Source organism: Camelus ferus, chromosome 22 (genome assembly GCF_009834535.1).
Source record: "Camelus ferus isolate YT-003-E chromosome 22, BCGSAC_Cfer_1.0, whole genome shotgun sequence".
Lineage (NCBI taxonomy): Eukaryota > Metazoa > Chordata > Mammalia > Artiodactyla > Camelidae > Camelus > Camelus ferus.
The window spans coordinates 18,330,676-18,345,124 of NC_045717.1; the positions used below are offsets into that span (position 1 = coordinate 18,330,676).

The following is a 14,449-nucleotide window of genomic DNA, read 5'->3' on the forward strand; positions in this document are numbered from 1 at the left end:
GCTTTTTGGACAAACCCACACTCTAATCCTGGTTCTGGACTTCGTGCAACATGCATAGCTCTCCCCAGACCATGCCCTATAAATCCTGTCTACACCATGAGAATTCTGTGCTTTTATGCTGAATCCCTTTCTTCATATGGTTATGCCTGAAAACGTCATGTCATAACACATTTATTTCATTGTACTCTGTCCTCATTATCAGGCTGCATGTTCCAGAAGGGCAGGGGCTTCACCTGCTTTGATCACTGTCGTAGTTTTCACAAAAGTGTGTGAATATATGTGCACTTATACAAAAACTCATCTAAGAGTAGGAAAAGTTATAAAATTAAAGACAAGAATAATGACAACAGGTTAAAATGAGTAGCTTCAAAAAACTGTAGTGAGCAAAACTGAATGAAGAATCAAACACTAACTCAAATATAATATAAAAATAACAATTTAATGATATCAACATGAATTCATATTTAGCTTAGTCAAGACCTTGACATAAGATAAGATAGCATGTAATGTACCTAGAACTTTCTGGTACATATCAGGTGTTCTATTTTTGTTGTTGTTGAATGATCAGGAATTAGGTCACAGTAGATATGAACTTTTACCAGACAGCAAAGTGTGTTTCCATTTAATTGGAAAAGTCTGGATTGTTTAAAAAACCTGGCATAAATGGCTATTTATCTGGAAGAATATGAAATTGGTCTCTTTGTTTACCCATCTTACAAAAAAATCGGGGGTAATACAACATCAGTGTAAGAGTAACCAACAAGCAACACATTTTAGATGAATGTCTAGAACACGATGTATACAATTTACAGGTGGCAAAACAATCTCCAATAAAGCAAGAAAGTCAGAGGTAGGAAAATAGATATATTTAAATAAAAATTTTTAATTTTACTGTCAGAAAATATCCTCCAAGATCAATTGGGAAGCAATGATTTGTAGAAATCTTTTGAAATGCTGAATATTGTAGAAAAATGGGCAAATAATATATGGGCATATAATAATAATAGGCAAATTAATACAGTGATCAAATATGTAAAGTTTGTGGAAACTGAGCAGTAATTTAAGAAAACAAGAAACATCTTTCACATTCATAAGCCTGGAGGAAAAAAGACTTAAAGAGCCGTCGCACTGGTTGGGGTTGGAAACTTCAAACTGGTAGCAAAAGCTGTACCCTAATTTTGCTGGCAGAAACATAATATGTTACAAGACTGGAAAACAACTTGAATATATTGTTATTGCTATAAATATTACAAATAATTGTATTCTTTAACCCAGGTTTTCAGTCTCAGTACTATTGACATTCTGGGCTGGATGATTCTCTGTTGTGTGGTCTGTCCTGTGCACTGAATGATGTTTACAGCACCCCAGACCTCCACCCACCCCTCTCCAGTGTGACAGTAAAAATGTCTCTGAACATTGCTCAGTGTCTTCTAGGGGAAAAATCCCTCACCTTCCCCATTTGAGCCACAGTTGGAACTTAAAATCTCAACATATTTTTCTAGCATTGTTATAATAGCGATTTAATGATAGCGAATATGAATGATCATCAAACGTGTGAGTAGCACAGCCACACTGTGAAATATTATGTGGCCCCTGATAGAAATACATTAATTAGTTAATCAAGCAAACTAACAAAAACAGCAATGTCTTGCCTCTGGGCTAAGTTGAATTGGTTTCCATTCTCTCACCTTCTTATGCACGGTCAGCTGGGTTGTTGGACTCACCTGGATGGGAATTCTGAGAGGGAGGTCTCCGTGTGGGAGTCTGAATTCTTCCCTGAACGGTGGATGATGGATTAATACCTTCTCCCCAGACAAGACAGCAGGATGGAGTGAAGTCCCCCAGCCAGAGTTAGGACTCCAAAGAAAGAAAGAATAAAGAAGACACTTCCAGCCCAATATTACTCACACCGAGAGACTGCAGATGTGGAGGTGTTTATAGCTCCCTCTGTCTGCTCATTAGCACATTTCTCTCTTGTTATTTCAACTTCTAAGCACATAATCCCCCTGTGGAAAATTGTTTTGAAAGGAAGGAAATTTTTCCTAATGATTCTCTATTCACAAGGGGCAAGGGTAGAAGTCAAGTGAATCTAGTTCTCTTTTGTTTTTTTCACTCCTTCTTGGCGAAATTGCCTCCCTCCTAGATCTTTAAATCACCTAGCACCTTATCTCAGCTCTGAGTTAGTCCAAGTCTAAGACTGAGGAAAACTGTCTGGATTAGGTCTCTTGTATCATCAAAGCATTGACTTGTACTGGGGACACAGCCCTTGAATCTCCAGAAAATTTCTATTCAACAAGGGGGATAACTGAGTTCTTTTGGCAACAAACCCTGGGCATTACATGCATTATTTTCATGAGGATTTTGCCATAACATTTAGGAATTTAATACCAATAAGTACATACAGTATTGCTGTCTATTTCTCCCTTTTGTTCTGGGAATAGTTGGCTTATATAGTCAGTTGCTTTTATGCTGGATGCATATATATTTTTAAATCCTGTTTTTGGATTGACCCTTTTTACCATTATGTAAAGCCATTCTTTGTCTTTTATTACAGTCTTTGTCATCAAGGCTACTTGTTCTGATGTGATATACCTACTCCAGCTTTCTTCTTGTTTCCATTTGCATGGAAAAAATTTTTCCATTCATTTACTTTCAGTCTGTGTGTCCTTATATCAAAAGTGAGTCTCTTGGAGGAAGTACATAGATGGGTCTTTTTATAAAAAGTCCATTTAGCCAATCTATTTCTTTTGCTGGGAGAATTTAGTCCATTTACATATAAAGTAATGATTGATAGGTATGTGCTAATTGCCATTTTGTTACTTGTTTCATTGTAGTTCCTCTCTGCTCCTTTCTTCTTCTTTTGCTTTCTTCTCTTGTGGTTTGATGACTTTCTTTATTGTTATGTTTAGAATCCTTGTTCATTATCTTTTCTATATCTACTATAGGTTTTTGCTTGGGGCTACCATGAAGCTTACATATAACAGTCTATAATTGTAATAGTCTATTTTATGTTGTTAACAACTGAAGTTTGAACACATTCTAAAACTCCACATTTTTACTCTTCTCACACATTTATTTTGTATATCCTTTAATTATTATAGTTAGTTATTTTTACTACTTTAGCTTTTACCATTTGTACTGGCTTATATGTAGTTTATCCACCACCTTATTATATATTTACCTTTACCAGTGAGACTTACACTTTCACGTGTCATACGCCTTCTGGGCTGGGGTGGGGCAAGAGCATATGGTGGTGGGGCAAACCCACCTGCAGCGGGGCTGTGGATGGGCACACGAGTAGGGCAAGCCCACTGACTTCAGAGGGGCTGCAGGGTTGTCTGAACCAGGGAGGGCCTCCGGCTGCATCAGGGTCATGGAAGAGCATGTAAGCCTTCTGGCTCCAGTGGGGCTGTGATGAAGTCCAGAGCCAGGCCAAGCTTGATGGCTGCTGTGGGCCTGTGGATAGTCATGGGTGAGGGATCTCTCCAGCTTGCAGGGTCATGGGAGAGGCAAGCCCATGAGTTGGGCAAGCCCAGTGGCCATAGCATTGACGTGAGAGAGTGTGGGAGTGGGGCAAACTCCCCAGTTGTAGTGTGACACAGGAGATTGCAAGGGTGGAGCCAGCCAGCTGGCTGCACAAGGATGTGGGGAAGCATGGAGGTAGGGCACTGTCATGTCTACTAGCAAGGAAGAGGGAGTGCAGTCATGGCACCTGCCAGTGGCAGTACTAGTAAGGTGACTGGAGAGCATGAAAATGATGCCTGCCAGTCTGTGCCTCTGCACTCAGAGAAACCACTGCAGGCCCAGCAAGTGCTTTAATTAGATAATGAGTCTCCTTAATGTGGGGTTTAGGCACTTTTCAAATTGCTGTTTTTGTGCCAGGTCCTGGGATGAGTGAATCTGTGCATGAGCTCTTTAAGAGTGAACTTTACCTTTCTCACTGACTTTTGGGTCTCCTGGACTTAAGTCTTACTGGTTTTCAAAGTTGATTTTGATAACTTGTCTCTCTGGTGCAGGTCCCAAGGGTTGGTGTGCCTGATGTAAGACACAAACCAATTGTCCCTTAGGGGAAATCTCTGTCGATGGGATACCCTACCCATTTGTGGGCCACCAATGCCAGGGGTGGAGTTTTTAGAGAGACCACTTCTCTGTTTCTCCTACCACTTTGATGTGGCCATTTTATCCTTTGTTGTGGAAGAGATGTTCAGATAGCTTTCAGGTTTTTTTTTTCAGAGGAAATTTGAGGTTCCCTTCTAGGTAACTAGGAGATGTGGAAGGACATGGGTTTGTGCAGAAAAACTGTAGTCCATGTATCATTCCCTGGTTCCAAGTGGTAGAAGCAACTACCAGGAAACAAAAAAAATAACATGACGAGTTTATCAAAAAATTGGCATTGCAAACATTGTTGTAAGTCTACAATTGGTATTTTGCATTCAAAAAATTAATATCCATAATTTTTGTACGGAAACTTCCCCTTTAAGCGATCCCCTGTGCCGTCTCTGAATAAGAATTCCTATTCCACCTTCAGCCTTCCCCCAAGTGGTCATGTATTGTACACTTTTAATGAGGAATTGTGTCATGCATTGGGGAATATAAACTGAGGACTGATAGACTTCCAAACAAAGAGTATAGGGTGCTGAGAGACAACAGTTCCTATAGTCCAATGATGGAGAAAGAATATAAGCAAATGAAAAAACCATACAAATTTTCAGATGGTGACAGATGCTGTGAAGAAAAAGAAATCAGTTATAAAGAAGAGAGTTAATGGGCTTATTATTTTTTATTGGGTGTTCAGGTAGAATGGCAAACATTTGAACAGAGGTTTTGAGGAAGAGAGGGCAGGACACACTACCTGGGGGAAGTGTGTGCTGGTCAGAGGGAATGGCCACTCGTTTCAGAAGATCAAGTCTCAGAAGGAAGCTGTTGTATCCAGTGGAAAGTACAAGAGGGAGGGTGGTGATAGATAGTGTCAGAGAAGTCTGGTTCCATGTAGAGGAGTGTCTGCCAAAAGAGAGGAAGAAGCATGACTGAACCAACTACCAACAGGAATTCCAGAAGTGTGGTCACCTTTAGCTTGACCCTATGTATTGATGAGACAATGCGTTTGTTTAACGGACTTTTCTCTTCTGCCAATTTGGGATTTCCAAACGCAGCCGTCTTCTCTTGTATTGCCACCATTCGCTGTAAAACCTACACATGAAAACTAATTTTGTCCCCCGAGCAGACCTCATTTTTTTCAACAGCCCTGACACCTGATCAGCCAGTCTTAGTCCTCTCATGTGTACTTTTTTTTTTCCAATGGAGAAGCAAATTTTATTAATAGATTAATTAAATGTAATATATACAACACTACGAAGATTTCAGATGAGTCCATTATATTTTGCCTAATCTACTACGATATAATGCTAATACTACATTTTGCAATTATACAATTATTTTTTATTTTTTATTGAAGTGTAGTCGATTTACAATGTTAGTTTCATGTGTACAGCAAATTGATCCAGTTATACATATACATACATATATATATTTTAAAGATTCTTTTCCATTACAGCTCATTACAAGAGATTGAATATAGTTCCCTGTGCTACATAGTAGGTCCTTGTTGTTTATCTATTTTATATATAGTAATGTGTGTATATGTACTCTTAATTACTATTGTGACATATCTTTTAAATTATTTTTGTACTTTTCCTTTAAATACCTTTGTAATAGTTTTAAAATAAAAATAAATATTATTATCTTAATAAAAATGATGCCTCTATGTATATCCATAAGTTATGAGAATATCATGATATTGTCTACACACTTGATTAATTTAAAAGTATTGTGGACAAATCATCAGAGATGAAATTGAATCATCAACCACATTTACCTCCAGGAAAGGCACGGTGCTACATTTTGAAATCCTAAAAGTCTATTTGCAATGCATTAACATAATACATGACATATAATACAATAGCAGCTACACAACAAAAGTCAACTCCATAAGATGAGTGGAATTTGTATCCCAAGTTTATAGAGAAAGAACCAAAAACCTACATATGAAGAACCAAACGCCTAAAAGTTTTATTTTCTGTCATGAGGAAAACACTCAAGAGGCACGTGTAAATTAGAGCATGCAGAAATTGAACTACTGAGTCCCACATTCTACCACCTAACATCAGACTTGACATGGCAGGAGGATGCTTGGTGGAGAAGGCTTCAAAATACTTGCACCTGACTCTAATACTGGACCATAGCAGTGGTACTCAAAGAATGGCTCACAGACCAACCTGCAGAATCAGTATTAACTGGGAGCTCGTTATCAATGCAGAATCTCTGGGCCCACGTTAGATCTGTCATGGCAGAATCTGCCTCCGAACAAGATTCCCAAGTGATTCCTATGAATCTCCTATTGACGTTGGAGATGTCATGATTTGGTTGTCATCTCCTCACTGTTGACAATTGTTCTGGGTAATTCTTTGTGGTGGGGACCACCCTGCGCATGGCAGGATGTTGACTGACATCCCTGGCTCAATTTGCTGGGTGGCAGTAACACCTACCCAGTTGTGACAACCAAAAGTTTCTCTAGACAGTGTCAATATTCTCTGAAGGCAGATCATCCCATTTGAGACTCACTGGCCTAGAGCATGAGAACTGGAAAACTTGAAGGAGTTCCCATCAAAGCCAGTCCCTTTCTCAGTTCAAAACTTGTGGCAGATCACTTAACCCTTCTGAGCCCTGATTCTGCAAATGTAAAGTGAGATTCATAGTAGTACTGACCATGCAGAATGGATTTTTATAAAAAATAAAATAAGACAATCCGAATAAATTCTAATCTCAGTTCATGGTGCATAAAAAGATCTAGATTTATCTTATAATTAAGCTTTTTAAAAAAGAGAATGAATAAATGACAGCTCTAAATTAGAGTTACAAGCATGAATCTCTTAAGTGATTTATCAAAAGTCACAAGAAGCCAAGGAATATGTATATACAGTTTTGTAGCAAACAAACACACCTTCTCTCTCTTGTTCAAGTAGGTTCACCAATGTTATGGGGTATCAGGAGCTATACTCCCTGGAGAAAGACAATAATTTGGAAGACCATGGAACCTAATCAAGACAGGTTCCTCAGTTGCAGATAGGAGAAAATATTAACTCAAGGTCAGGATAAAGTGCAAGACTTGTGAAAGGCAGGCGAGTTCATTAGAAGAAGTAATAGAAACTGGATTCTCCTGACTTCTAACCTGGTCTCCTGGGAACAGAATAAAGCAGGGAAAATTGTCTTTGTTTCCAGTGTCCCACAGGGAAGTGATGCACTCAGGGGTGAGAGTAGCAATGGAAATTTTGCCTAATGAGCAGACATGGAAAGTGGTAAATATCTCCCCTGCTGCAGTCTCTCAGGCTGGACTATCTTGGGCTGGACAGGACCTGGTTGTTGTGTTTTGGGGTCCTAAATCTGACTGAGGGACCAGTGCTTCACTCCTTCCTTCTGACCTACCTGGGAACAGAGCTTCAGTCTACATCATCAACCACCCACAGAGGAACTCAGATATCTGCACAGAGATTTCCCACTCATAGACCCCATCCAGGTGAGTCTGAGAGTTCAACAGGTACTTCAGAAAAGGTTGAGAGAGAATGGAAGTGGCAAACTCTTATCTGAAGTCACCTCTGAGCCTAATCAATCTGCCCCAGACCCAAGATATTTGCCATATTTGTTGGCCAAGGTTACTAATTAACATACAGTTCATTTGTTTAATATGTTAAAAAGAGAAGTGTCTGTTGGACTCTGCAATGCCAGGGTCGTTGCTGACAATTAAGTGATGGGAATGGAAGCCCAGTTGAATGAAAATGAGAAAGGAATTGGAAGCATAAAGTGTTTCCGGTAAAATTAGAACCTATTAGAGAAGTTCTGCAGTTAAGGGGAGTAAGAAAATAGAGTACTGGACTTGGAGGCATGTGCAGTGAACTAAAGGCATTTTTTCCCCCAACTTTTTAGGAAGGGATGTATTTAAGCATGTTCTGTATCTATCAGAAAGACCCAGACTCATGGAGGTAGATACTAACGTGCAAGTGTTCTTGAGACATACATTTCACAGTATCTTCTCTCACCTTGGGTATTCATATGAAAAAACTGTATTTAATATGCAAAATGGATATGCTAAGGAGCTTTATTTTGTAACTCTTCATTACCCAAGAGGCAGGGAAGCAATGGAGACATTTTCCAGGTAGAAGAAAAAAGAATCAGCCAAATCTCATCACCAGTGACAATCATTCACTTAGTAACATGAAAACACTATGCTAAGTTTTTTATATATATTGACTAAATTTGTCTACCAACCTAGGAAGATGGCTATCACTAACCCCACTATTTGAGTACGGATATTAACATTTACGATGGATCTGTAGTCTCACTAAATTCAAACAGCTAATATATGGTAGATTTGAGATTCAAAAATTGGTTTTCTGATTCAAAAGTATTTTTGTATTTAAGATCATTTACAAAAGTCTTTTACCATTTATGTTTAAAGTCTCATCTGTTTTTATACATTGTGTATTTTCTGTTGTTACTTTTTCTAACATAATGATGTCTAACAATTTCTAACAATTTTCTAACAATAATTGTTAGTTTTTCTGGTGCCATGTTCAACCAGTAAGTGTCTTGACTTTGTAAAGAAATGGCTCCTTTCTCCTTCGATAAATTGTTTTAGGCGGCTGTATTAGGTATTCTGGGCGTCAAGGAGATACAACTGAGGTTGGACTCCAGCCAGAACCAGGGAAGCTTTCTCCTCATCACATTTTCTCAGGTACCACCTGAGCTTATTCGATCTTGTTTTGTAGATGAAGGGGGGCCAGCATGGGGGGGGGGCATGTGTATACCACCCAGGCCATCAGACTTCTAGAGGGTGAAGCGCCTGCAGAAATGATGTAGACATACTCCAAGTCCTGTGCACGGTAACTAGGCAGCCACCAAGAGATGTGACCCACAGCTGGACCTTGTTTTCCTCCACATGTCTTTTTCTTTCTTGTCTCACTAATTTTTTTGACAGTTTATTTTTTAATACAGGGCACAAAATGGTCATATTAAAATGAAGCTTCACAGGAGGCTTACCAACTTGAATTTGGGTTTCTACATTCTCTAGGATAAAAATAATTTGATGTTGGCAACTTGCCTGGTATCATTTCTTTCCTAATGATTGTGGCTGGAAGTGAGAAGAGCCAGGGAGTAACAATCCCTGTAAGTCATAATGTGCTGTGCGTGTGTGTGTGTGTGTGTATGTGTGTGTGTATGTGTGTGTGTACGTGTGTGTGTATGTGTGTGTACGCGTGTGTGTATGTGTGTGTGTACGTGTGTGTGTGTGTACGTACGTGCGTGTGTACGTGCGTGTGTGTGTGTACGTGTGTACGTGTGTGTGTGTGTGTGTGTGTGTGTGTGCTGTGGGGAATAAGCAGTTCTCTGGGCAGTGGTACTAAGTTTATATACTCCAAAATGTGACCCTTAAAAGGCAGACACCATGATGTTAACCAACACAAGGAAATAAAGATGGGGCCCATTTCTATTCACAGGAATCATTTAAAACAAAATAAAAAATGTGAAAAGAACGACACGTGAGTGAGGGACTCCCTGTGTCTTGAAGGTTCAGCTGCAGCAGGGAGGCCACCTTGCTCTTCAACCCTCTCTGACACCGTCTCTCCTCACTCTCCCTCTTGCTCGTTCCCATGGACACGTTGGTTTCCTTTTGAGTCTTGAATATTTGAAACAAGTTCCCTCCTCAGGACCTTTGCACTGAGTCTTCCCCCAACAGGGCACACTTGTCCCCTAGATAACCTAGTGTCTCCCACTTTGTCTTCTGTCAGATCTCTGTTCAAATTTCTCCTTGTTTTCAGGTCTTCCTGAACCCCCAGTAAAATATAAAGGCTCCAGTAGCTCTATTTCGTACCTGCTTGTATTTTCATAGCACCTGTCACCTTAAGACCTGGTATATGTTTTTTATTTGCTAATTTATATTCTTTCTTCATCATTGGATTGCAGAGAGTTTTGTTGTCAGCATCCCACACTTTTACTGTAGAAGGTGGTCAGTACTCAACATAAATTCTCAAAATGCATGAAAGAATTTTGCTTTAAAACTGTGTAATACATGACCTCTTGGGGGAAAGGCTGAGTGTCAGACAGGAATTTATAGTCACGGACATCACAGAAGATTCCTTATGACTGAAAAATATAATTCACAGCCTTTCACTAGGTGAATGCCCACAGTGTAGAAATTAATCAGTTTATTTTTTTCTTTCCTGGTAGTGATCACCACCACATGGTACGAAGCAATGGTACAGGGATTTCACAATTTATTCTTCTGGGATTTTCAGAGGAGCCAGCATTGCAGCCCCTCATATTTGGGCTTTTCCTCTCCACGTACCTGATCACTGTGTTTGGAAACCTGCTCATCTTCCTGGCCATCAGCTCTGACTCCCACCTCCACACCCCCATGTACTTCTTCCTCTCCAACCTGTCCTTTGTAGACATCTGTTTCACCTCCACCACCATCCCAAAGATGCTGTGGAACATCCAGACCCAGAGCAAGTTTATAACATATGAAGGCTGCATCAGCCAGATATACTTTTTAGTACTCTTTGCAGGACTGGATGACTTCCTTCTGACAGTAATGGCCTTTGACCGCTTCGTGGCCATCTGCCGCCCCCTGCACTACACAGTCCTCATGAACCCCCGGCTCTGTGGACTGCTGGTTCTGATGTCCTGGACGATGAGTGCCCTGAATTCTTTGGTACATAGCTTAATGATGTTGCGGCTGTCCTTCTGTAGAGTCCTGGAGATCCCCCACTTTTCCTGTGAACTCAATCTGGTGGTCCGGGGTTCCTGTTCTGACACTTTCCTTAATTATGTGACTGTGTATGTTGTATCTGGGCTGCTGGGTGGTGGTCCATTTGCTGGAATACTTTACTCTTACTCTAAGATAGTTTCCTCCATACGAAGAATCTCATCAGCTCAGGGGAAGTATAAAGCATTTTCCACCTGTGCGTCTCACCTCTCCGCGGTTGCTTTATTTTACTGTACAGCCCTAGGAGTGTACCTTAGCCCTGCTGATTCTCACAGCTCATATTCAGGTGTAACAGCCTCAGTGATGTACAATGTGGTCACACCCATGCTGAATCCCTTCATCTACAGTCTACGGAATAAAGACATAAAGGGGGCTCTGAAAAGATTCATTGGGCTTTAAAAGGGCCAACTCTTCTGGGGCAAAGTTGTGCTCATGATTGCAGGGCTCAAATAAATGGAGACAGAAGTTATTCTTTGAATATATTTTGGGTGTAAAATTTGCTCTTTCTATGATTTACTGAAATTTCTATTTCTTTGACTTCAACTTCTCTCTACACGACTTACTAAGATTTCTGCTCTAATATATACAGTTTTTTCCATCTGTGCCATTTTCTTGCTTTCACACATTTCCTCCCAAACTTATATGAGAAATATTTGCAAATTCTCTTTTATTTCTTGGGTCTCTGTGGATTTCTTAAGAATAGTATCATCTCAAATGACACATATCATTCCAAGTTTTTCTTTTATCTTGCTAAAAAATTAGTCATAAGTTGTATTACTCATATGGAATAAACTCTACTTGGCAACTTCTCTATGCAATTTAGGTAACTCACTTCATTAGGCTTTTCTTCTGTCATATATAGACAGTTATCTTATTATTCCCCCCTATTTTCACAAAGTTTTTCCAAAGATCATATAAGATAAATTTGGATAATTCCCTTTTTTTCCATAGGACTACATGCCTTTCTCAAGAATAATTTATTTTCAAGTGACGTATATTACCCTAATTGTTTTCCCTTTGTTTACTGAAAGAAGAGTCATGAGCTGTATTACTCATATGAATAAAAACTGCATTGACAACTTAGGCAACTATATTAAATACTGCTTGTGTCCCATCCATATCACCTTGATTCCTATCATTTCTGACCGTTTCCAGTCCAATTTCCAACTGCCAGATCCTGGGTCTCTTTACCTGAGGGATTTTAGTGGTCAGTGCAACCCTCTCTATTCACCTGCATGGTTATCTGAGAGTTACAGAGAAATAATAGTAGACCTAACAATATCAGTTCTATGTTCTCATAGTAGCCAATCCACACTTGACTTTTAGATATTATTTAAGATTTTTACCCAAAACTTTGCCTGACAAATGTCAGCACTACCTTCTTCCCCTGATCTTCCCCCAGGCAAGCTCTGCCCCACAGCCTTGTCTCTTATTGGATGCTACTGACTTTCCTTATATTTCAGAATAATAGGTTGATCTGTGACCTCAGCTCTCCAATGGATTTGAGAAAATATATCATTTTGTAGAGTACTCATCTTTTCCTGTGCTGGTGGAATGGAAGTACATTCCAGATTTTTACATTCCAGGCTGGGAACCTGAAATTTACAACTCTCTCTAACGTTTTTTGGGGGAGAGAAAGAGAAAATGTGAATGAGGATTTTTTAATGTCTAATAGAAGGTATAGTACAAGTAACTCCTCAGGATCCAAATCGATTTGATTTCTGAATTTTGGAAAGCAACTCAGGAACAATATGAGTTCAGAGAACAAGGTATGCACATAATTCTTTTATTATAATTCTATAAATTAGTAATCAAATCAGTGGAACATAGGTGAGAGTACCCATATTTATATTTTAAAATATTTTTAAAGTCTCAGGCTTTAATTTCTATTTTGGAGATTTTATCCCACATGCGTATCTCCTGGGAATACATACTTGAACAAATCAGTATCCTGCAGTGTCCATTTAGCTGGTAGATAAATATTAACTTTTATTAAATATCATGTAAAGGGATGTAGTAGTCAGCTTTGCTGTGGTAACAAGTAACTCCCCAAGTCACAGTGTCTTAAAATAATGAAAGTTATTTATGATCACATTAGACACATGCTGCAAGGTGTCTATGGCTCTGTCCCAACTGTGCTAGACCACATGCACGTCTTCATCTGGGAGCCACGCCAATAGAACAGCTCATATGTGAGAGGTGCCCATGCTCATAAGAGAGGGGAAAAGTAAGAGAAAGGGTAGAATCTCACAAAGCCTCTTACAGCTTCTTCTTAGGCATTGAGCTTGTCAAGTCTGCCCACATTCTAGCCACCAAAGCTTGTCACATGTTCAAGTTCAAAGCCAAGCAGTGAGGTCATGACTCCTCCCACTTGAGGCACAGTCAAGACTCAAAGCAATGGCCGAGGATGTACAGTCCTCCTAAGAGAAGGAGGGACAGAACAAGAATTGTGAAAAATAAATTCTATTTGGGGCAGAAACAAACACACAAGCGTTTCATACTTTTGTTGACATCAAACGTTTATGAATTATATGTTATAGACTAGAAACAGAGGAAGATAAGAATTGAAAGAAACTATGATTCACTGAGAAACAGCAATTCTACACATTCCAGAGTAATCACAGAAACACAGTAAAAATAGCTCAAAAGAGTCTAAAAATTCTTACTCAAGTGATAGAGAGCCACCATAAGGGGTCAGAGTTTACGTCCCTTCATAGATTAGAACACAGAATTGTGGCCCCTCAAGCGCTCTGCTCCCCTGGGTGGGGTCCTGGGAGGAGATCTTCAATATCAAATCTCACTGTCTCCCAGGATCAGGTAATCCCGGGCTCACTTCCTATTCCGAGAGATTCTCTGGAGTCCCAATGAGCTTAGTAAATGTGGAACTCACACATAGTTGTAATAACTGCTATGGAGTGAGCATCTATCACTGCAAAGTAACTTCCTATGGACTCTAAATATGATCTATTTCTCACACCAGCTTCCTACATGGTATTTCCCCAGTGGTAGATGTGGAAACAAAGGAAAAAAAAGTTTTATTTCCTATCAAGAGGGAAATACTCTTAAGACGCACTTGTAACCTTGTGAATGCAGAAACTGAATGACTGGGTCCAACATTTGACCACCTTACATCAGACCTGAGATGGGAAGGAAGATTCTTAATGGATAAGACTTAAAAACATCCATATCTGACTCTAACACTGGGTACAGTCTTGACACAGTGTGGTCCACAGAACAGGACCTGCAACATCAACAACATATGAGAGTTTCTTACAAACCCAGAATCTCTAGGTCACCCTAGTCCTGCCAAATCAGAAACTATTTAAACAAGATCCCCTAGTGATTTAAACACACCTTGATGTTGGGAGAAGTGCTTGTTTAGGATAGTGTTTCTCAACCTCACCACTACTGACATTTGTGCTGAATAATTCCTTGTGGTGGGGGCTGTCCTGGGCTTTGTAGTTTGCTGAATTGCATCCTGACCTCAACTGGGGAATACCAGTAGCACTTGCCCAGATACGACAGTCAAAAATTTCTCCAGACATTGCTAAGTGTTCTCTGGAGGCAAAATCATCTCTGATTGAGAAACACTAGCTTAGACCGTGAGAACTAAAAATATCCTTTGTACTATAT

At 39.7% G+C, this 14,449-nt stretch overlaps 1 protein-coding gene across 1 annotated transcript; it reads left to right on the forward strand.

The window, feature by feature from the left end:
- Positions 1–10,283: 10,283 nt before the first annotated feature.
- LOC102503614 (olfactory receptor 7A17) lies at positions 10,284–11,215 on the forward strand. The gene has a single exon (XM_014563208.2). The coding sequence runs from the start codon at positions 10,292–10,294 to the stop codon at positions 11,213–11,215; it is 924 nt and encodes a 307-aa protein (XP_014418694.2). The 5' UTR covers positions 10,284–10,291.
- Positions 11,216–14,449: the final 3,234 nt, after the last annotated feature.

What these genes read in the sequence shown, in the direction of transcription:
- LOC102503614 (XM_014563208.2), top strand. Translation starts at nt 10,292, where the DNA reads ATGGTACGAAGCAATGGTACAGGGATTTCACAATTTATTCTTCTGGGA.